The following is a 24096-nucleotide window of genomic DNA, read 5'->3' as shown; positions in this document are numbered from 1 at the left end:
GATTAGCAGCCAGCCTTGTTTTGTTTTTGTTTTGTTTTTCAATCCAATCCAAGGCCGCGTTGAAGTTCGTCGGCCTTGAATTATGGATTGGCGTCAGAACCACCTGTCGGGAGAAAAACTAACTAAAAATAAGCGATTCTTTTTTACATTTAAATCACACCGACCCCATTATCTCAATCAAAGCGGGATCACGACGTTGCAATGTAATAGCATCCCCTCTACAAGACGGTCACAATTTGAATACCGTGACGAAAACCCCCGCAAATCGCATAAAAGAACAATGGAACCCCCCAAACGAAAATCGTTTCCCTATCTCTCCGAGAGGAACAGCGCCACCTCCCAGAGAGAAATCGAGTAAAAAACCCCGAAAACAGCTATCGAGCCGTAGAAGAAAGAGACGTCGTCCCCCCGTCCTGAGTGGGAGGTGGGTAGAGTGGGGTCGGGTGGGGTGGGGTGGGGGGTGGGAGGACAGGGTCGTTTGCCGATAAATCCCTATCGGGAAACAACACAAAAGAGGAAAAATACTGAGAAAACTAGATATTTGAATTTGAAGTTTGAACTATAAACCTTAATGTAAAGGCTAATTGTAGATTTAATTCGATGTATTTTTTTTAATTTTACAAACTTTTATAGGTCATATGCCATTTATATTTTTTTTATGAAAAAAAATACGGGTACCTTCTAATAACGCAGGTAGCTGACAAAATGTTACATGCTCCATAGGCCCTACATACTATATTACTATTTTCTTCTTAGGAGTTATATTCTTAAGCAAAAGATGGCGTTGGGCTGGTGTTCCAGGTATTTAAAGTTTAAACTTAAAACCATAAAATCGTTAAGTTATAAAAAGAATAAATAATATGAAATCCGTTATCTCAGTATTCCCAATTCCGTTATCTCAGTATTCCCAATTTCACCGAATTCTATTCCGAGGATGTCAATAAAGGAATGGAATGTATCCGTTTACTCAACGAAATCATCGGTAAATAAGTTTTTTACTTGAAGTGCGCGAATTTTGAAAACAAAATGGAACGACTTAACAGTGTCCATTTGTAAATTAGTGGATTTTAATGAGCTCCTTGACGAAAGTCGTTTTGCTTCAATTGAAAAAATCAAAACTATTGGCTCGACCTACATGGCCGTCTCTGGGCTGGATCCGGTCCAAAAAACAGCCACGAATGTAGTACGTAAAACATCAAAATATAATTTATATTTCTGTTTCAAAACTTTTGTTGTGAAATCTCCTGACTGATGCAAATGTCTTCACAGGGAAACGAAGACGAATATTTGCACCTAACAGCCCTGACAGATTTTGCGTTGGCGATGAAAGATCGTCTGGACGAAGTGAATCGCCATTCGTTTAACAACTTTCAACTAAGAGTCGGTTAGTTTCTTGCGTTATTCTGGACTTCTGGTTTACGGTTTCTCTCAAATAATTTGCATGATTATTTGGACTTGGAAAAATCCAACAGGTATAGGTGTGGGGCAAGTTGTGGGCGGAGTCATTGGAGCTCGCAAGCCAGTGTTCGACGTCTGGGGCAATACGGTTAACGAAGCGGCCTCGCGCATGGACTTGACTGGTCAAATGGGTCGAATTCAAGTCACGCGCGACGTTTATCAGGTTGGAGCTAGATTTAATAAATAATTTGGCTTACAGGGAATATGCTTTCGATGTGTTACTTTTTTAGCGCCACGACAGCTTTCTGTTATCGCAAAAGAAGAGCTTTTTACACAGAGTTGGGTGGTGACAAACGCATAAATTTGGTCTTAAAAAAATAGATTCTGTCAGAAAGGGGTTATCGATTGCAGCCTCGCGGTCTTGTCCAAGTCAAGGGCAAAGGAGAAATGCAGACTTATCTCGTGGTGGGAAAAGAAATGGGCTCCCCGAAAGGAGTCCATCGACAGCCATCAAGCCGCAGTTCATTGGCCGTTGTCGTCTACGGAATGGTTCGTGCCAGAAGGCGCTAAACAACTGCAAGGCAAGTTGAAATGGCATTACTACATCTACTTTCAATCAATAAGTGACTGTTATTTTCGATACTATCATTTTAGAAGTCCTTACATCAGCAGCAGCGGCCGGTATAACAGTTGCATAGGACTTCAACTCGGCGTGCGGCTGTCACTTCAACGTCGAGAACTTTTGCTGCTCAAGGAATCCTTGATCGTTTGAGGGCTTTCTCCAGTGTCCGCCGGCAACCAACCATACGTAATCCAACTAATTCACCTGTGGAAATCAATCAAAATTGCAGCGGAAATTTAGGCCATTCGACAGCCAAACAGGGAATCTTCTCCGTCGAAACTCCGTCAAGCCGCAATAATGGGCAAGATCCTAATAATCTTCCAGTTCCAAATAGGCCCATCATCATTTCGTCACGCCATCCGCTACAGATCTTCAGGTCATAAGTCATATTATGTCATGCTAAAGTTTAATACCGTACAAGAACATGATGTAGACGATAACGACGAGGAAAGTTATTTGCCACACGGTGAAGATTCCTCTCTTCATCCTTAATTATCCAATATTTGTGAGTACGCCTGTACCCATCTATCTGTCCTACATCGCATATGAATCAAACCTGTTTCAAATGCACAGAGATTCAAAAATTCATCCATGTTATATCGTGTGAAAATTTTGTAAATTGTGAATGTTAACAATGAAAAAACTGATAACGCAATAAAAATAAACCTATGATCGTTGTTGGCGATATTCTTGTTACTATTAAGGAGAAGAGACAAAAAATAAGAAGATCCCAATCACCAGAAAAATCTTAGTTATAATCCGGTTTGGCCCGAGATGATTGATGATATAGATAATGACATCCCTATCATTAAATCTTTAACCTTGCGCCCGTAGCCAAGCAAAAGTGAATTTTTATTCACACGCAAAAAAGTTGTAAAATAAATCAAATAACCACGATTCCACGAATAAAACAGCACATACCACTATAAATCAGCCGTGTTCACAAAAAAGGCGTTAACGGAGAGATTACCAATGAGGTAAAACAAAACCACTTTGATGTACATATTAGTTTGCGCCGTGCATTATTTCCCATGTTTCACGAGTGCCATATGCGCGTTTCACGCGGTTCATTTTCTCAAGCTTGCTATTTTTCTTTCGAACAAGAACACATGCGTCAATTACTGCGACATTATTGTTATTGATACGTTCAGTAAACGAAGCGTATTTCCAGAGATTTTTTTTTAAATGCCATTATTCAAAGTGGTCTTTCATTGTTCCCAAATGTTTAAAATATAGACTTTAGGTAGGGTTCTTATTTCGTCCTAACAGCGAAAGGAATTTGCTTTTTTTTGTTATGTTTTTCTGTTTAGGGAATGTTTAGTCTTTACCAGGAAATGTTATTTTGTTTATCAATTAAGAAGTATACAGCATTGAGCATGACCTCGGATTACAAACATAAAAAATTAATAGAATAAATAATTTTAAGGTAAGATTCTTTGAAAATCTGTATCACAAGGTTGAATATTTGCGACTTTTTATTACTCGCTCGTTATTGTAAAATTAAGATAGATCACCCAGCATAAGGATTTGACTGTTTCCGACTAAATGGTCACGGTTTTTTCACGGAAAACAAAACCGACGTGCTTGCGTATTTATTCAACTGAGGTGCGCAGGAAAAACACAAGGTTTTTTCCCCCAAAATACCCAGTGCATCTGGAACATCGACTCTTTACTTGTAAAACCTTTTAAGTATGGTCGTGATTCACGCGTTAGGTTGCAGACCTTGAATCTGAACTCCGAAGGTTGCACAACTTATCCATAATTGTAGAAGCTTCGATTGACACGAGTAAGGATTTGGTAAACTTCTTCATTTTCTTGTCTATCCTTAACTGAACATTACGCATTGGCACATTTCTGTTAAATAAATAAAAAAAAGCGCACAAGAATGCCGCGGAAATATTTTAACTGATCATACAACACACGAGCTTAGTCAGCTTAGTGTCGACCTCAAATGATTTTTCCTTGTTTACTATTGAGAGGGAAAGTAAGGTTATGGAATATAATTTAAGGGTAGGTATCATAAACAAACAAATATTGTGACTTGGAAGAAAGAGAAACCCAATGAACACGGAGTAAATCTGCACATTTAAACACTTTAACTGTGTTCAAATACACGGTAATTTCAAGAAATAAAAGAACCGCAATCACGACTGAAGGGTTTATAAATATTTGTTATTCTGTTTCTGAAAAGACATTCAACAGCAATAACAGGAATATAAACTTTCGATTGCTAAATCGTGTTTTACAGAATTATTTTTCCAAAATCTCGAATAAGCTATTTTGTAAATACAGCAATTACAAGCTCAGTTTAAATAAAATAATCCTCACATTTTAAGACATTTTTCCTAGACGATCGAACTAATTTTATTTACAAGCAACTTTTTATAGGTCATTTTTAATGACCAGCAATAATACCGAGTTTGATGCGACCTAGTTTCAAGTAGTGTGTATTTATACGCAATTATTATTATCTGTTTTCGCTTATAAAAATAAGTTCTTCTTTCCAAAATTCAGGTCAGGTGGTGAACTTAGTTTGGTACATGGTACAAACATTTGGGGTGCAGTGTGCGTCATTAAAAAACAACTACTAGCTGTGCGTTATTTTCAAAAAGGATATCAACGTAATTTAAACAATGAGAGGTCTACAACTCTGCATACGTCTCCACATAAGTGACGCATAAATTACTATTTTTTTTGCACGAAACCTTCTGAACATTGACAATTACACTTTCAGTTTTAGAAGGTCACCGGATATCACGAAGCAAGAAGTGGCGAGGGCAAATTCTGTGCGCGTCGGCATTTTTGTAATGTGATACGCGAAGAATATTTTTTGAATCAGTCTGACAGGGCTCCAGACCCTCGCCACTTACAATTTATTACGTAATATTCAATCTACAAAACATACACCAGGGAGCCATCCATCACTGCAGTTCTCGCGATAAAACAGGCCGTACTCCTAAACGACACGAAATGACTGAAGAGGAGGCATAAATCACTTTGAAACACTTCTAAAGTAAATAAAACAACAAACGATTCATAAATGCGCAATATTTGTTCCTGTGCACCAAAAATAAGTGGGTCAAAAGTTAGACTTTCGTTTCTGCGAATTTCAAGGTACAAGTTGTGCATAATCAAATATTCTTAATAACCTAAAGTTGTTACTGCAAAATTCTTCTTTTCTTTAAAATTAGGGGACAACAAAAAAATAAGCAGAATTAAAGTTTCAGCCATTGGCCTTGTGGCGAGGGTACATATTTTAGAGACTTGTTAAATTTAAAAATGCTGATCATAGGAAAGGGATTGTGAATAATAAACTGGAAAACTTCCTTCATTTCTTTGGAAAAATGTTCTGGTTCTACAGCAGGCGATGTGGAAAAGTTGTTGAGGATAAAATCGTCGCTTTTAAGCGCCCACTCCGCCATTTGAGATTGAAACCGGTAGTTGAAAGGGCTGATTTTGAAAACTCCCTCAGTACTGTGATAAACCCTGTTCATTAAATATTCAGATTAATCAATGTGTATAGGAATTTTTATTTTTTTAAAAAAGGGAACATATTTTTTCTTTACCTGTCAATTAAGCATTCTCTGCTGAGAAATCTGGAAGATCTCAAAGAAAGGGAAGGTCCTCTGACACTCAAATAAAACTTGGCAGGAGAAATGACAAAGTCAGAATGAATATTCACAGCTGCTCCATACATTATAGGCCAGTTGATTCCGTTGCTTGACCGAGTATTTACAGAACCAACACACAAAGACTTAAGTTGAAATTTCACTGGCAATTGGTTGTAGAAATGTAAAAGATCTAGGGTTAACACTTCTGATTTGCGCATTTCATCACAGTAACCTCCCATAATAGAAAGTTCAAGGGGAAAATCATTTTTCATATTTTGCTGACCAAGTACATCAAACACCATTCTGGCTAACTCATCTTCCAAATCATCAGTTGAGTCTATGTGAGCCACACACACACTAGATTCTTCTCTGTTTACGAGTACAACAATATGACAAGTTGTGGCATCATCGGTTCCAACTATTGAGAAGTTTTCATCACTGCTATGCAACACAGCATATTCTTTTTGTGTGATATACAGCACTCCTTCAGGTTTATCAATAACACGTAGAGGCGATTGCACTAGTTTTAAAGCTTCCGCTTCTAAAAAAGGAAAACTTTTGTAGATTTCTTCAACAGTTTCAGGCAACTGAGAGATGGGTTCACTTCCAATTAATACAGGCATGTTCCTCTAAAATAAAGTTACTGAAATTCAGTGAACATATAATATAGAATATTACATTTCATTTACCTCTGCAACCAATTCAGACAGTTCTTATCATAAAAATCAAGGAACACCACTCTCTAATCTATCGCCTACGTATTCCCTTGTTCGCTTGTTGTTTACATGGAGAAAGTTGCTTCTACAAGTTCCTAGATGTCTTGAATGAGAACTTACACAGCTCACCACAAGATGGAAGCTTCATAAAAAAGGAACACATTTTGAAATTTTCACAATGCACCGATCTTATTCGATATCTTAGTAGGCTATCTTACTCGATAAGCCTTTTAAATTAAGAAGAAAAGGAGTTTTGTTTAGTACAAATAAATTTTTTAAAGGAGAAAACGTATTTTGATTGAATTCGGATTAGTCCGGTCAGAATAGCCAAAAAATTTACGGTAAACCACACACAAATTGTTATTTTTGTTTTCTTCGTGAGCTTTATTTCTACTAACCTTTTTAATGTTCTCTCAAAATTGTAATATTTTATTTGTTTTAATTTTAAAATAAATGTGTTTTTGTATTGCAATTTAGAACTAATAAAATAAAAAATAAATTATCTTTAGAAAAATGAGCTTTGTTTATTGTTAATTTTTTAATATGCATACCAACGAGTAACCTGAGCCCCGGTCAAATCCGGGGATTTTTGGCCTAGCGTAAAGTCGGAATCTTTTGCTATTCGCTTTTCTGTAATTTAATCATCTGCCCGTAAAAGAATTTATCGTGGGAAATCTGCCCAGTCAGTACCTTACTTGAAGATTGCGTCATCACGGCGATGCTATAGACATCTGGTGGTGATGCTGGTTGTTGCGTCATCAAAAATTGCGTCATCACGGCAACGACATCTGGTGGTGATTTGTTTGGGCATGTTTGGGCATGTTCCATAAAAGCTTTTGGGGGAGGAGCCTGTGTTGACACAGACACAGGCTCCTCCCCCAAAATGTCCGTGACAGACACAGGCTCCTCCCCCAAAAGCTTGCTGTTTTATTATATATGGATTTTTATTCCACTGAGTTGTAAAGTGACGAAAACCCATATGAAAAATTACTCCCACCTCCTTTTTTTCTATCCGATTTACGCGTCTGTGTTTTACACGGCGCTTAGGGGTACGACGGCAGCGATTTTCGCTGCTGATAGTTAACTTTAATCCCCTCCTCTTCCGTTTTGGTCTTATTTTAATTAGCGAAATCTCTTTTCTAAACATAGTAAAGGGTTTTGAGGAGGGGTAATCATTTCTGAAGTTATAAGACTAAATACAAACCCCATTATTCATAAAATTTCCATCCTACCCGTGTTGGTTTCATTCACACCCGCATTGAGTGACGTGGCGCTTTTACTTTCTACAGTATTTTGCTATGCCACGTCGCTCAATGCGGGTGTGACAGGAAGTAGATTGGGTATGGTGAAAATTTTATGAAAATACCTTTACTAGGTTTGTAAAAGATAATTAGCCCATTTAAATGAGACTAAAAAGGAAGAGGAGGGGTTTGTAGTTAACTATCGGCAGTGATTTTCGCTGCCGTCATTTTTCCATAAGCTCCATGTAAATTTTTCCCGTTCACGGACGCGTCAATCGGGTAGAAAAAAGGAAGGTGGGAGTACTTTTTCATTTGGGTTTTCGTTATTTTACAAGTCAGGAAAATAAAAATTGGTAGTCATATTAACAAATGAGTAATTAATGAAGCTCATTTTTCAAAAGTTTAATTATTTTGTATTTAACAGGTCCAAAGATACATTACAAACACATTACAAAAATAGACTTATTTTTAAATTAAAATTAATGTTTGTAAATATTATAATTTTTAGAGAGACTTTTGGGAAAACATTAAAAAGGTTAGTAGAAATAAAGCTCATGAAGAAAATGGTAAAAGTTAGGTAAAAATTCTATTCTGATCGAACTAGATTGGATATATCTTCATCTTGTTTCCGTTTTTCCGTTCTCAACAGATGCTCAAGAGCTCAACAGACTCAAGAGATGCGGGAAGAAATGGTGCAATTCGATTTCTGTCAATCAAATTTTTCTATTAAAAAGTTACTTATGGTAAACAATATTTGTAAAAACTTCACGGAAAATCAATAAAAACAGATGATTAGGTAATGCACAATATTCAACTTGGAAGATATACGCATGGGTTGGCATGATGTATAAGCTCCACTAAAAGGGATGTTACATATAATCTTAACCTTGAGGAGATGAGGAGCACACTTGTCATGGACGTGTTTCAACACTTGGAAATGGGGTATATGGGAGACAAAATTAGGTATCTAGCCTAGCTGCCTAGCCCTTAGGATATAGGGGACAAAGAGGAGGATTCTCGAACAAAGGCTTTCCTACTCTTTCACTACCCCCATACTCTAAAGGTATGCCACGGTTAGGAAGAGACCATACGAGATCATTTTGGGGTGATCCAGTAATTAAAAGCTATGTTTTTCCTTATAGAACCCTAACATTTTTTGGAAATTAAAAATCAGAAAAATAATGAGTAGTCATTCATCTTTCCGAGGAAAAAAAGTTCGTATGTGTAATTTTAGTCTACAAAAAAAAAATCTCACGCGGATTAAAACGCCACAAAATTTGAGGGGGGTGATCCAATACATGTGCTTGTGGTGGGTACAGGATTTCAAGAGTAAACCATAATTACGCATAAAAAACGAGTGAGAATAAAAATGAACTTATCAGAAGAATCTTACCTTAACTGAATCTCACAGTTTTGTAGCCTACTCTAGTATATTACTGATAATGATATAGAGATCAATAGCAAAAAAAATGAGGATTATAGATAATTTTTAGTTATAAGTTAACGGAGTTACTAATGTAAACACATAAAATACTGGAAGCACTTTTTTTTACTTCGGTGATGTTGAGCGCGATAATTCCAGGAATATGAGACTGGACGTTTCGTCTAATGCGTTTCGTTAAATGCAAATTCGAAATGTTTCGAAAGGATCTTGCTCCGCTTGTCTTGTTTTTAGGCAATGCTATCTTAATACATCAAAATTAAAGTAATTAAATTTTTAGTAACTGCTGCTGTTTATTGTTGGTTGGAATAAAAGAAAACTTTGTTGAAGTGGAAGAAACTCATGTTTGATGTCGGCTTCATGTTTCTCTCTTCATGGGACAAATCATGTTGGGCTATTTTTCAGGCCTTTCTTTTAGTTTTTCAAATACATCCACGAATACAGCTCAGAATCAACTGCAACATTGTAATGTGAATGCTCTTGTCTCCCATGTCTGGTTCGTTTCTGTTAAGTAATTAACACAGTTTTTATGTGGTAATAGAACACCAATAACAAATATAATGTCACCCGGTCTATGGAGCCTTTTGTGTTCTTAGGTAGTTTCGGCACCTGGTAGTAGGTTTTTCATATTCGGCACTACCTCCTACTATTTCGGCACAGTATTAATACCAATTCAGATTTAGTCCACATGACATCAGAATTATTTGAGAATAAATTTTTACTATCAGAAGTTGCACAGAGATTTTTCTGAAATTTGAAAGAACTAAAATCCGAATGCAACTTTACGAAGTCAAATAGAAGATTTTTTTGTTACAGCAATTTTTTTAGCGGTCATCCTACAACGAAAAAAGCTGGAGACGATTGCCTGTACGGTTACTTCGTTTCAATCTGCTAGCGGATCTGAGCTCCGAGTCCAATATTTGAATAACAATATTGATTTAATTAAACAGCTGTTAACGAAATTCTTGCACGCTGTTCACGAGTTTGTTTTTACATTTATGTGTAAGAACTGAACTGACTGACTGGCTGTTTTTGTCAGTTGCTTAAAGGTTCATGTAAGTGTTCGTTCATCAGTTTTTATTTTATGCATGTATAAGAAGTACCAGCTTTTTATTCCAGCTAATTATTCCAGATTTTTAGTGAAAATAAGTGTCAGAAAGTTTTAAGGAATCCCTCAAGTTGTTTGTAGCCACGTGAGATTGTTAATTGGTTGGGTAGCGAAAACCAGACATTTTATCATTCATTATAGAATTATTTAACCACCAAATCTTCCTAATACTTATTTGTGTAAGAACTTTATTTTCTCTCTAGAACATTCTAAATAAAAAACATTAAACTTGCCTTTTCGTTTTTTTTTTGGTCGAGTATGTTTTCCATATTCGACCCGTTTCTTTACTCTGCTGGCGTCTACAGACACTTGTTTTTTTTCCACAGTAGGTCTTCTAACAGAAGTAAGAGGTCGGTTTGGTTTGACATTGGCCTTGATATAGAGAGCGGTGTGGAGTTAGAGGAAATTTGAAGATTCATCCCTGCTTCTTTCGAACAATCCCAGCTTCAAAGGAACTGGCTTTGTATGTGTAGAATGTGGTACCACGTTTGATGCAGAGAATTTGTTGATAGGCAACCCAGCGGTTATATTTATGATCCAAAGAAGAAACATAGATCAACATGGAATCACATTTACCATTTTTCTCCAAAAAATTCGACAGGTTATGTTTAATGCAAGTTTTTGTTGTGCTTATTTTCTACCACATCACTGCTCGTTTTCATCAACTCCAGTACCACGCTGAAAATCAAAAGTTAAACATAATTTTTATCAAATGTAAACGCTTTTAGATGTAGGATTGTGATTTTAAATACCTTAGCGCAAATACGGGGGACGGCCAGAACATATTTTGGATTTACTGTTGGTCCATTGTGTATGCTTGTTGCCAAGAAGGTAAAATCTTTCAGTTTGAAGCTAGATCCCTTGGACAGAAGAATATGTTTCCAAAAATAACTGGGACTCTGATTTACGGGGCAGCTCTTGAGTTTCCTATAGTCCTCTACGAATAGTTACTTTTCAGTGTCGTGGTGGAATCTCAACATCATGTACTGCACTTTCTCTGTTAGCTCAACCCAGGCGTCGTTTCCAGTTTTCATAAGTTCAATGGTCCTGCTAAAGATATCCTGACCTTTTTTTTTCTCTTGCTCTGTCTTCTTTGAAAAAACCCCTTTTTCTTCGGACCTATAATAAATTACAAAAACAACAACATTTATATTGGTAGTTCAAAAAATTAAGTGGCATATTTGCTCCATTATACATACTTTTTTAAAAGTAACTGCGTGACTGTTAATGGACTGGACTGTTTGGTAAGCTTGGAGGTTGATTTCATGTCTATAACTTGACAATAAAGATCAGTAAGTTGCCAAATCTCAGTCATTATCTGACCGCTTCCTATTTTCTTAAAATTTATTGTAGTTTAGCCCAAAACACTGGCGAATGATTCCTTGGACCGTTATCTGTTATTTCGTTATCGGCCTTTCCTTTAGTAACCAAAGGGAGGCTGGTTTTCGGGAAAGAGATCTACATTATTAAAGTGTATCCATAGCCAATACTCTTCTTCGCCAGAAATCCAACTAATGATGTTATTTTCATATACTTCTTTGGATTTTCCTTGTTTACTGTGAATATTCACGCACTGCAAAACAGACCCATGTTCTCAGTGTTAACAGCGGCTGGTTTTCTTGATGTAACATCCAAACACAACAGTCCTGCGACTGAAGTTCTGTCAATGTATAGTCGTTTTCGATATAATTCAGTTGAAAACACCGAAGTCATCTACTAATGAATGCTGACGCGATGTACCTCCAAACAGCTTTAAAGTCTTCTGTTCGTTCATCTGCAGCTTTTTCCGGCACATTACTTCTCCAAAGCTCAGTCTTCTCAGGTTTTAAAATTCTTTATCTGCAGAAAAGCTTTCACAGATTTACCATCTCTGCCGGCACGACCAATTTCTTGAACCCACGATGACATATTTTCTGGACGGCCAACACGAACAACGTTTCTGATTTTATTGGTAAGTGGATACTGTTCCCAGACGCTTTTTTAGCCACTAATATTTGGATAGTTCCGCACTATTTTCCCTAGAATATCTATCTTATCTTTTGCAGCAGTCTGACTTCCGGTGTAACGAGCAGAATTAATGCCAAGTGACTTAAGATTAAGATGCATGTTCTGGCATTCTTTGGCATAGATGCAATAAAATATAGTGATTTTCCATTCACTAAGTCTTCAATTTGAACAGCTACAGGTTTCCTCTTTTCGTCAGTCTCTATTTTTTTCCGAAAAAAATACGGCAAGATGTGGATTTCCACTTTAGGGCGATCAATATTTCCTTTAATGACAACCGATGTTCGTAAGACTGAAGTCTTGAGATGAATTAGGTGGGCTGGTTTGATCGTTGCCGTCATTGCAGTTATAGGAGGAATAAACATTAAACGAAGAGTTTGGATGTCGTTCATTGCACTACGGAATTGACCCTATTCATAAATTATATGGGTTTCATCATTCACAATTAACGTCACTTGCTCTCGGTTAATATGGGAGAGAAAGCCTTTGAAAAGTTCGTCACCAAACAGGGTTTCTGTGGTGAGAATCACGACTGCGGGAACCGTTGATGTTTAATGACGCAAGGAAACATCTTTCTTCGTTGTTGAGAAACTTATAAAGACTGCGTTGCTGTCCAATTTTGATGAAGTGTCGAAATAATCTTACCCTAGTGCAACGAGTGTGGACAATCACTAAAACAAACGATGTAGAATTTGGCTGGATCATCAGAGCAGGGAGTGGAAAACAGAGGGATTTTCCACTTCCGGTACTCTGGATGACCACAATGTCTATCACAGAGTGGGCAGCATACAACGGTTGTTTTATTTCTTAAGCGTCAGGTTGAGGCGCGTAGTCGTGTATCCAGCCCATGTAATGATTAACGAGTTAAGTGGATGCAGCTGACGTGTGACTTTACTGACATGGTATTAATTTTGGTCAACATAATTTGTTTGAAGAGGGAAATTGAATCCTAAAGAGAACCGAAGAGAACAGCACTTATGAAAAAATAGTCAGAATTGAAAAAAACTGTGATGACATACTACTTCGTTGAAATCCAATGTCGGTGTTGACACGGTAACTGTTTGAATTTCCACGTTTCTCTCAAATTTCCGTTTTTAGTGGCAAATTTTAGGGACATTCAATCCCGGATAGGCTTCGTATTTACTAGTGAGTTAGTAACTGAGTGAGCAAGTACTAGTGAGACTATGCTCCACGGATTACGCAAGTACACCAACTACAGCATGCAAGTTTTGACTTTCACCGCTGGCGTTGATGGTGTCAAATCCTTACCTGTTTCCTGTCATACCGAACAAGGTGGTATAATAGTTTGCATAATTAGCTCGAATAAAATTTCATTAAAAATAAAATTCCTGGTTTTTATTTATTTTTCCGTTCCTGGTTCACCGTCGGCTGTCAAAGCTCTTTTGATGATTCCGGAGTCAATTTTAGGCTGATGGAAAGCACCGGAATTGCCAAATGGAATTGTCAATTAATACACCGTTTGCATACAAGAAGGATAAGTAAATGATTGACTGCTTCATGTAACTTTTTACAGAGTTGTAAATGAACTTTTTTTGATTTAAAAGAGGATGCTCGTAGTCAGAAAGTGTCGCCTTCTCAACTAAATTATGAGGCCACTGGACTGAAGAAGAAGAAGCACTACAATTGCTGGGTAATGGCTTCGACTAAAGTTTGATAGGGAGAGGCTTCCAACACCGCCACGATTGCTCCTGGTACCCGTGTTCCGGCCAAGATTGCATCGTTTGAAAACACATTCAGCGTCTCCTACCACGAAGATGTCATACTGCCCTGACAGACAGTCGGAGCTCCATTTCCTGAAATCCAGTGGCAAATCAAGGGAACTCCTTATGCCGCATCCAAAAGAATTCGCCTACTGCCTGAAGGATCTCTTCTCATGCTTGAAGTCACTCGTGATGATGCTGGAGAGTATACACTATACACCAAGGAACAGAATAATCTTAATACAGTTCTATCGGGCGATAGTCGGGAAGTTAAAAAAAAAACAAACAACATTTACGATGACTATTTCACCGAGTATCGGTACAAAAGTCCCAAGCCTGAAATTGGCACACGACAATTACCATTCATTACGAAACTTGCGATGAGGAAATTATATCTTATTTATCCAACAATATTTCTCCAGTACATTATCCTATTAATTTTTTTTTGCCACTTCCAGTTTTTAGCAACTGCACTGCATTCATGCGTACGATGACGATCCGAGCACTTCCCTAATGCTACATTTTCCGGTTGACAAACGTGCTGTGAGTGACTATATTTTTGGCACTTGAAAAAATACCAATACCACAATACCTCGTGTTTGATGATAGGACAATTCGGTAGTGTACCTAAGATCGAGGCTTTCCGAAGAAAAATAATGTCCTCTCTGGCTTGCATAGACCGTAGAAAGAGCATAACATTTTCCGTTGTGAGCGACTTTGTAATGACTGAACACCATGCATCTTTTCAGAATGAATCAGTCCTCTCAGACACTGATCCGTTGGTCAAAATTTTTTTCAGTGTTCAGTCTCCAAAACATTTACATTAAAAAGGGCTTGAAACAGAACATGTAGTTTGGAGGTGGAATCAAAACGGGACTGAAAATCTGGTTTGTTGTTTAAGATGTCAGCTGCTTTCACAACAGCAACACCGTTTTTGAGAGTGTCATAGATTTCATTGTTTTTGTATTGGACTTGGGAGAGAATCAGCCCACTAGGGGTTTCGAGAAGCTTTTCGACTGTTCAAAGATCGAAATTGTCAGATGGAGATTTGTCGACACACTTTGCTACTAGTATGGAGCTAGAGACGTTACCTCGGATGCGTAAGAAGGTGCTGGATTAGAGCAGGGAGGGGCAATGTTATGTTGAGAACTTTATCCGCAAATAAAATTTACGTCCGGGTGGATCACTTTCAAGACGTTGAACCTACTTTCTTGCTCTTTCAAGGACAAACAAATTTTCGACTTTGGTCTCTATTATGTATAATTACATATTAATACATTTAGTTAATAATACATATAGGTTTTCGTGTTTAAATGCAATTAAGGGCATAACCTTTTTTTTACTTGGGAAGTCAACTGGACCGATTGTTATAATTGTGGAGAGGATATTTTTAGACACTTTTTTTGGGGGGGGGGGCGACCAAAGAAATGAAGCACTTTTTGTTTTGGACGAATTTTTCAATTAATACTTCTTCTTTTGAGAAAGGATTCAAGAATAAATCATCCTCCTACAAACATTATTATTGTTGACTTCCTCATATCTGCCTCTGCAGATTTTGGATTACTCTTGGTTTCCGTTTTAGAATTCTTCACATTTATTCTTCATTTTAATTCTCACTAGGTCGTTTGTTGAACTACTTTGGTTATATGCAATGGATCAGGTAGGAATGGAGCAGGCTTTAGAAAGGTAAGATTCACAGCATTATTTTATGGTCAGAAGTGTAACAGGAAACGGTCGCTGTCAGCAACGTTGGTATTGCTATCTCAATATCGTTTCGTCTTCCAACGTCTTTCATGACAACAGCAATAGTTTTAAATATTGAATTTATATATATATTTTTATATTTATACAAACTTCATTTTTTGTGTAGCTCATTCCAGATGAATAACATACTAATAGTGAAAATATTGAATTTAGTTCGCGTTAAATAATTGTACAAATAATTGTGTTTTACCTCATCCATTAACACTGAAAGCTCACATTTGTAGACCACATTTGTAGATGGATCTACAGGTCCCCTTGGTGTTTCTCGACAACCCATATTTGGAAACTTAGGATGTCTTTTTTTGGGGCGCTTCGTTTCATAGTAATAAAAGTAAATAACTAGTTTATTCTTCAAACGCTTGGTCTGGTTGTCACATTTTAGGATTACCAGAAACAATTTCAGAATAATTAAGATCAGAAACGAATTAACTTCTCTCTCATTCTCGGTTGTACCATCAATACCGTAATCATGAATCATTATCTTATATTTCCAACAGCAAATAAAGGAAATCAACAAGGCATTTCCGTTTCAAAATTGCCTCTATTCTAGGGATTGCCCTCACACTGTTACTTTTAAACTTATCAAATGGAATAAAAAGCTATCTTCGAAGGTTTCTCGTAGATTTTTTTAACGATCGAAACTGAGTTCCTGATACTGTATTTGAGAATTCAGTTCCTTCTTTAGATATTTCCAGTAACTTCGTCTCACCAATCAGTGTAAGGTGAACTCAACAGAAGAAAATGAAATAGAAGGTAAACTCAAGACATTTTTTTTTGATATCACACACATTTTACTTTCTTACTATTTTTTCTTACTTGTTATATTAATATAGTACCCTGTTTCAGATCAAGAATGTTCATCACCAGCAATTTAATATGTCTAGCGTAATTTATCTTATGGCAATCATACGAAGCAACATCTCAAAAATAAGTCTCGGTTACTCCCTTCTATCCCACTCTGGTATAGAAGGAGTTACTCTGGATTACTCCTTCATGCATCACGTCTGGGGGAAATCCACAAACTACATAAAAAAATGGTAGCTCGTTCAATATTGAGGTGTTATGAAGCCAGCCATCATACAGCCCAGCATAGTAATGCTTCAAAAGCTGAACTTTAACAAAAGCAGCACACTGTTTGTTGTGGTTCTTTGCGAGACGGTGTCCAAAATGTCAATCAGAAAATTTTCTCTGGATTTCGCAATCAATTCCTCAGCAAGTCCTGCATTTTAAAAGCCTTTCCCTAAACCAGATTTGAATTCGCCGATTTGGTGGCTTGCCAAATTATCTGCAACTAAGGCGGAAAGCATTCCAAAAATTATTCCTTTTATTTCTCAGTTTAGCTGCTCAGTTTTAATCCCTTCACCTCAATTTCTACACCAACTTCAAGCAGTTTTAATTAATCAATAATTGGTCTCAACATGGTGTTTAAATAAAAAAACTTAGTTTGAAAAAATAAAAAATGGAGAGAAGGTGAATTAACTCTAATAATGAACGATATTTGAAAGGCAAATTTACATCTGAAATATATATATATAAACCAATTTATATTGCTATTGCCACCTATTGGATTACACATTTGCACTTCATCAAGGTAAAATATTATCTGGAATGCTCTAGGACGACGTTGAAACAAATGACGAGGTCTTATCTTTCTTGGAAACATGAATTCGATTTACTAGCAACGATTTAATTGTTTCCAATGACATGGTCACTGCCTTACTAACTAGGTTTTCAAAAGCAGTCTTTGAAGACTTAACTTCAACTTGATTCTGTTTGTGTTCTGACAATAGGTGCATTACATAACGTCCTGCCTCATCATTCATTGACACAGTCTCACTTCTATCAGCAGTTATATCATCCAAAGCTTTAATTATGTCAACAGTGAAATTAACGACAAACCACCCGTAATTCAATTGAAACAATTGTCAATTGTCAATTGTTTGCTTTTTTTGTCAATCTAACTTTGATGGTTGGTCATTTAGTACCCCTTAATCATAAGCAGTGGTATTGTTTCAATGATTCACAACAGCTGACCAAATTAGTTTTTTAAAGATTATTTTTCAAACTTTCATATTATTATGCTGGGTTCCCTTGTGTGTGAATTTTTTGCCGGGTACAAAAGCAATTAAAACATAGAATAATTCCAAAGATGCACCCCTTGGTATACATTATCCATATTACATTAAGCGTTTGACCCTTTGGGGCATGCGATTTGAAGGCAAACATGCTTATTTGAAATCTCTCCTCAAATTCACAAATTATTTCATAAACGTGCCTTTAACTCTCATCTTTATTGACACTAGAATCGAATGATGATCCATAAAATTGCTATATAAGGCTGATGGATCAATGTTAAAATGTAAATTTTCTATTGGAAAATATCATTCATGTCGGTGAATGAGCTCTCTTATAAAGATGATATTCGTTTTTCGTATCCCATCAACTTCTTCACTCCAAGTAGTTGAAACCACATCTTTTCTAAAACAGCGAACAAACAAAGTATCTAATTAATGAATCAGTGTTATTTGTACTTATTTCATTTTAAAATTCCAAAACGAGCACGTTTTTCATCATTTTTATCAAGTAAAATGTGTACTGAAAACCAAAAAAAAATTTTTCTCACATCCAACAAGTTTTCAAAGTAACTATTTATGGTTCTTTATTAATAGTTGATCAAGACTTCAAGAGTAGTTGATTTATAGTAAAATCAGCCAACCCTAATAACCCCGGAAAGGTCAGACACCGTGTCGCTCTCTTGCCTATTGTTCTCCTGTGTCCGAGCGCACGCACGTGTGTACATGCGCATACAACCGTCCAGCGTTACCTGGACGGCGTGAGCAAATTTGTCCTATAACGGCGGTCAACGTGCGCGTGTCTATGTATAACTGCACATCCCCATTATATAATATATATCGTCGCACCGTACACTCATTAGCGGTATGACAGTTTTTATTTTCACTTTGATACGTTGTAAATGGCACGACGAATGTCGTGATTTATTAGAGAAAAATGCGATCGCAATCAAGAAGAACTTTTGAGGAGATTTCCTTGTCAAAGAACTCGATTGATTGATATTGCTTGTATATTAAAATATGAACAATTATTTCTGTTATACCACAGGGCGCCAGTCAAACACGATTTTTCTCATGAAAGAATATCAAGTTTGCTGGATGAATATTGAACATTATAATTCCTGCATAGCTACAGTAATGGTAAAACTTCGCAACATCTCCTCATTTGCTCCTTAAATATTATCAGGGTACTCTAACTTATACAACGATGCAGTTGAATCGGAAAGATTATATGTGGTGATATTTAGTATATAGGAATAGTTCAAACGATGTGGAATACATTACAAAATAATGAAACTAGAGTAAGAATGTTTTTTTTAAACCACAGTTGGTAATAAACAAGTCTACTGTTGTTTTAAAGCCATGGATATTTTTTTTTACATACATTAAAATACATAATTGTCGTGTAAGAGATAACCGTGTAAGAGATAACCAGTGTGAATCGGACAACACACACAATGCCAAGCGTTACCTGGTCGGCGTGTGGTCGAAATTGGTCGAGCTACGTTTGACGTACATGTGTCTATGTTGAACATCACCATTAGGCTACATATCGTCGCACCTACAATCTTAGCGGTCTGGAAGTTTTTATTTTATTTTTATACGTTGTAAATGGCACGACGAATGTCGTGATTTTTTAGAGAAAAATACGATTGGAATCAAGGATAAATTTCGATGGAATTTTCTTAATGACGAACTCGATTGATTGATATTACTTCTTCCTTCATAGGCGAATAATTATATCTGTAATAACACAGGACGCTGGTGAAATAAGATCGTTCTTTTTTAACATTATCAATGGTGTTGGAATACTGTGTTCGATATGTAACGTTTTCCCGGAAGTGTTTGCCGGTTACATACCGAAAGTAAAGAGAAATAAACTAACACTTAGAAATGAGGTGTAGGCTCATCGACTTCTTTTTCACACTGATCTATTGATAGCTAAGAACGGGACGTTTACATATTTGGGGTAGGATAGAATGGTGACAATGGGGCCACCTAACGGGGGCCCCGAAGGCAATAATCATGAAGATGACGAGGTAGGCGACTCTGACGGCCAGATCTGGAAATTGGCTGTTGGGGTGTCGGTATATTCCCAACATACTGTTTCAATTTATTACGTAAGTGAAGCTGGTTCATCTAAGGAACAATCCATCATCACCCAAATTGCACCTATCTGGTCTGAACACGTGTGGTTCATGCTAATCTGTTAGTTCAATCCGGCTGAACTTCCAAATGTTGTTCAAGACTGAGACGGATTGACAATTTGGAATTGTAAGATATCATGATCAAAAACAAACATGAATAATTACGTTTTTCATTAACCAGAGTTGATAGTAAAACAATTCTTCTGTTACTAACTATGGATAAAATGTTTTCGATCCTATTTTTAAAATACGTGTTTGTCGTGTAAGAAATAATCACGTGTAAGTGAGTTCATTATTAAAATATAGATGGCGAATACTTCTTTCACGATGATACTCACAAATACTTAGTTTTCTTTTCGCATCTGCTTTGCCTCGCATGACCCACCAATGTGCCAGTGTAACTGTTCTAGCCCCACTATTTTCTACCCCAAACACGACTCCTTGTAAAATCTCTCTGCCATGAGCAATATGATAAATAGTAGAGTCACAATCAGGACAGAGCAAAGTGTGACTAGTGTGATCTCCACCTATTTTTGAAAACCATCAAAGAAAGGTATGTTGAATGGTTAATGGCAGTGTACACGGGGTTATCTTTGGCTTCGCAACAGTTAAAGTTGAAGGTTCAAAAAGAATTTGCAGGTAACTGGTATCTTAAATATTAGAGTTGAAAATTTATTCATTTTGATTCTTGATTTTATAGATTTCTATACAAGTGATGAGGATTCAGATGCAACAAAATACCACCGGAAGCCACACAAGTAAAACACATCAAATTAATAACAAAAGTTCAGTAATCTAATCACCAGACACGAATAAAAGTATCGCAATGATTGGATTGTCAAAGGATAACATAATCTCTAACAGCAAAAACTAATCCTTTGACTAATGAAAGATTTGAAAAACAAATTAATGATCAATTTAATTCTGACTCTGTTGTCCAGATAAAAAAAGGAAAGTAAAAATTATTGCTTTTTAAATTACGTAAAAATTAATTTTTGTCTTCAAATGTCACCCAAGAAGCTGTAGAAAATGTTTTCGAAAATATCGTGAACAAGGCGGTGGAGTAAGCAGTGGACAAGGCTGTGGCCTTTGTTGTTAATAATCCAAACCACCTCATCGAAGGGATTTTGGAAGTTGCAGTTGCATTCCTGGCAAAGTTTGATGGATGGTCACTGATGAAGAAAGTGACTCGGCAGCTCTGTGGCTGACCAACGCAACAAACTAAACAGCAATCTGCCATCCTCACACAGCCATCTGCATTATTTGCAGCCATCGCGCAGCCAGTACAGGTAGTATAGGTTTATTACGTCCCTTCCAGCTGAGGCCGCAATGGGACCTGTAAATTGACCCATTACTACGCTAACTAATTTTAAGTAATTTACTTTTAACTAACATTAAAAAAATTTAATGATAACAATAATTTAATATTTCCTTGTCCGTTTTTAGGGAAACGGAGATCATCGTTAGAGGCGGCGTTGCGTTACTCAAGAAAGTAAGTCACACTCAAATTTACTCTTTCTCCCTTCCACTAATTGTTTATTTTGGTTGAAAGATTTCAGCCAATATCTCTCAAGCATTTGTAGAGATGGTGTTGGAAACTATGTTGGATGAGATGGTGAAAACAGTGGTTGTTTTTATGTTTTTAAAGATCCTCTGCTATGATCATTTCAAGCTTAAGGATGTCATCAAACATTACGCAAGTATCCGTGAACAGGGTGATGGAAAAATAGTGGAAAACGTAGTTTAAAAATGGATAAAAAGTGGCGCACTACAGGTTCAACAATCCCCACTGGACTATCAAAGAGCTTTTTTAATGTGCCGTGGTCTGCCTGGTCAAGTTTTATGGATGGCCACTGCTAAAATGCTCACCCAAAAGCTCTGTGTCCACCACGGAGGTAAACCCCGCAGACTACTCTACCACCACAGACTACTCCACCACCACAGACTACTCCACCATCTTAGCCCCTTCCAGACACATCGCAAAGTGTTTTAAATTGCTATCGCTAATTGTTTTAAAAGATGGTTTGTTATTTATTAAACAAAATAAGTATTAATTACATTTTTCAGAAGAAGGAAGTGATGACGGGGAATCGGAACCTTCTATATCGATCCTTCAAACTAAAATCAAGCGCTTGGAAAAGCTGCTTGAGGAAGCGAGGAAAAGGGAAGAAGACATCAAGAAGAAACCCTAGCCGTTACTTTTCTTCCATCTTCACCCTCCCAAATTTATTTTTCTGTGTGTTTTGTATGACTTTACGTATGTATGACGGGAAAGTTCAAATACTTTTTTTTTCAATAATTTGTAATTACAGTTTTGTCTGATATGGTTATGGTTTATATGGTAGGTTGATGCCCCAGGCTTGTGCCGTAACGATGGAATATGAGGCTTAGAAAGAATGAGACATTTTTTTAGGCCCACAACGCAATGCACTGGGAACGAGGGGCTCTTGGCGGCTTCCAATATGGAAATTCAAAATCAGTTCTACTGCAAGTACTTCAAAAAAAATGATTGTTGTCAGTATGGGAGAATCATCATTTCGGCACTACCACCAAGAAATATTTCGCTGTTCTCTCGTCATTGAAAATGGTATGTAACTCATAAATGTTATGTTTTTGATTAAATATTTACATTTTTTTTTATTAACAGTTTGTTCAGTGGAGGAAACATGCTGGAACTCGAAAAAGGAAGCGAACCTGTTGGCTGTTTGCCTGTTGGCAAATTTATCTATGGCGACTTTGTTGTCGGATTTGATTATTTTGACGCAATCTATGACGTAATCAGGCACCTGGGCCACCTGTAACTTAATCTTTTCCATGTTGGTATGCGCCTTCATGAAAGCATTGTAAGCGTCGTTGACGATTTGCACCAGAGTTGTGCGGAAACTGTCCGGTTTTTTAATTAAATTGATCTTTTCTCTGTCGATATTGTCGATTTTGAAATCCGTCAACTGCGACGTGCAAATCATCAGTTGACTCAAGACAGCGATGCCCATGGGGGCCGGAGCAACAAGCTCATTCCATTTGGTGTCATCCTCGGTACAAATTTTATCGAGGTAAGCGCTGCTGAAAGGAGCAGCCGAATCGAGGTCAGGCTTACTCCTATTCCTTTTACCACCATCATTTGCATCCGAAATGTGCGAGTTTACCTGTTGAATATTCTTTACACGTCTGCCGGATGGATGGAGCAGGTCAATGGATCGATCCCACCACTCACAAAAAACAAAAAACAAAAAAAAACACTGTGAGAAAGATGATATCGCAATCGTGGTATGGCTGGAAGAGTGCAGTTAAGAAGCGGATCAAGAAGCTAGAAAAATTTGAATTCTAAGTTTAAGGAGGGACTATCTGTCAATAGAGACCTTGTTAAAATCATAAGTTTAAAATAAATGAGTTTAAATATCTTAAGTTTAATATCATAAGTTTAACTAAAATCATAACTTAAAATCATTTTAATAATCACAGTAATTTTTATTTAGTCGACTCCGAAGTCGATTTTCCGAATTTGGGTTACAATAATGTCAATAGTATTAAGTTTGATAGGACTGAATTCAAGAGCGATACATAGATTGCATTCACTGGGCAAACGAGTTGAGACCAACTGCCCTCTACAATCACTAGGATGGGGAGGGGCGACGTTGCCAAGTCAAAGCATCTCTATTTCCCCGTACAGTATCCGTATTTTTCAAAAAAAAACCGAGAGGAGTACTTGGGAAACAAAGACATCTGTCGGATTTTAAATCAACCCCTTGGAAATATTTCACGTATGCTAGATTGAATGCAGACGGGAAAAGTGATGTGTTTTCTTACTTGAGTGATCATCGTGATCCTGAAATAGGGCATCCTAAATATAGCGAAGAATATTGTTTGTCATTAGGGGGCATATTCATAAGTGTAACCAAATATTTCTGCAAGAGAAATTTGCATGCAGAAATATTTTTTTAAAAGTGTGACAAACTTCTCTAAGTAGATCACGTGTTTTTTGTGAATTTGAAAAAATTTAGTTTTCTTGTTTTTTTTTCTTCAATAGCACACATTAAGGATTAATGCATCCCTTAAGCATTTTGTAATATATAGATATTTATAGTACACATTTCAAATAAAATATTTGAAAACAGTATTTCGGATACTTTTAGTAATTGACAGAGTGTTAAAATGTCCGGAATGAAGAAATATGAAATTCATTTCCTTGAATTTACAATGTTACATCAAAGGCCTTGCGTCTTGGTCTTCCACGAATTTCACTAACTTCAT

At 36.8% G+C, this 24096-nt stretch overlaps 2 protein-coding genes across 2 annotated transcripts; one reads left to right on the top strand and one right to left on the bottom strand.

Moving 5' to 3' along the window:
* The first annotated feature begins 778 nt into the window (after nucleotides 1–778).
* Nucleotides 779–2668, top strand: LOC124348553 (adenylate cyclase type 8-like). The gene is made up of 7 exons (XM_046798782.1): nucleotides 779–801; nucleotides 903–982; nucleotides 1062–1180; nucleotides 1270–1384; nucleotides 1473–1621; nucleotides 1780–1979; nucleotides 2053–2668. Exons 1-6 carry the CDS (start codon nucleotides 779–781, stop codon nucleotides 1966–1968), a joined length of 675 nt encoding a protein of 224 aa, XP_046654738.1. The 3' UTR covers nucleotides 1969–1979; nucleotides 2053–2668.
* Nucleotides 2669–4449: 1781 nt separating this feature from the next.
* LOC124350952 (protein N-terminal asparagine amidohydrolase-like) lies at nucleotides 4450–6514 on the bottom strand. Its single transcript, XM_046801688.1, has 3 exons — nucleotides 6321–6514; nucleotides 5587–6260; nucleotides 4450–5506 (listed from the first exon to the last, which is right to left on the bottom strand). The coding sequence occupies exons 2-3, from the start codon at nucleotides 6252–6254 to the stop codon at nucleotides 5236–5238; spliced, it is 939 nt and encodes a 312-aa protein (XP_046657644.1). The 5' UTR covers nucleotides 6255–6260; nucleotides 6321–6514; the 3' UTR covers nucleotides 4450–5235.
* Nucleotides 6515–24096: the final 17582 nt, after the last annotated feature.

This window comes from Daphnia pulicaria, chromosome 7, assembly GCF_021234035.1.
Source record: "Daphnia pulicaria isolate SC F1-1A chromosome 7, SC_F0-13Bv2, whole genome shotgun sequence".
NCBI lineage: Eukaryota > Metazoa > Arthropoda > Branchiopoda > Diplostraca > Daphniidae > Daphnia > Daphnia pulicaria.
The sequence above is the reverse complement of the archived record's forward strand: the minus strand, read 5'-3'. Positions and strand labels throughout refer to the sequence as shown.

Bases quoted from the DNA above. Each gene is read 5' to 3' on its own strand.
- LOC124348553 (XM_046798782.1), top strand. From the start codon at position 779: ATGGCGTTGGGCTGGTGTTCCAG. The intron at 802-902 runs GTATTTAAAGTT...CCGTTATCTCAG, and splicing joins GCGTTGGGCTGGTGTTCCAG to TATTCCCAATTTCACCGAAT. The intron at 1,181-1,269 runs GTAGTACGTAAA...ATGTCTTCACAG, and splicing joins TCCAAAAAACAGCCACGAAT to GGAAACGAAGACGAATATTT.
- LOC124350952 (XM_046801688.1), bottom strand. From the start codon at position 6,254: ATGCCTGTATTAATTGGAAGTGAACCCATCTCTCAGTTGCCTGAAACT. The intron at 5,507-5,586 runs GTAAAGAAAAAA...TTTAATGAACAG, and splicing joins AGAGAATGCTTAATTGACAG to GGTTTATCACAGTACTGAGG.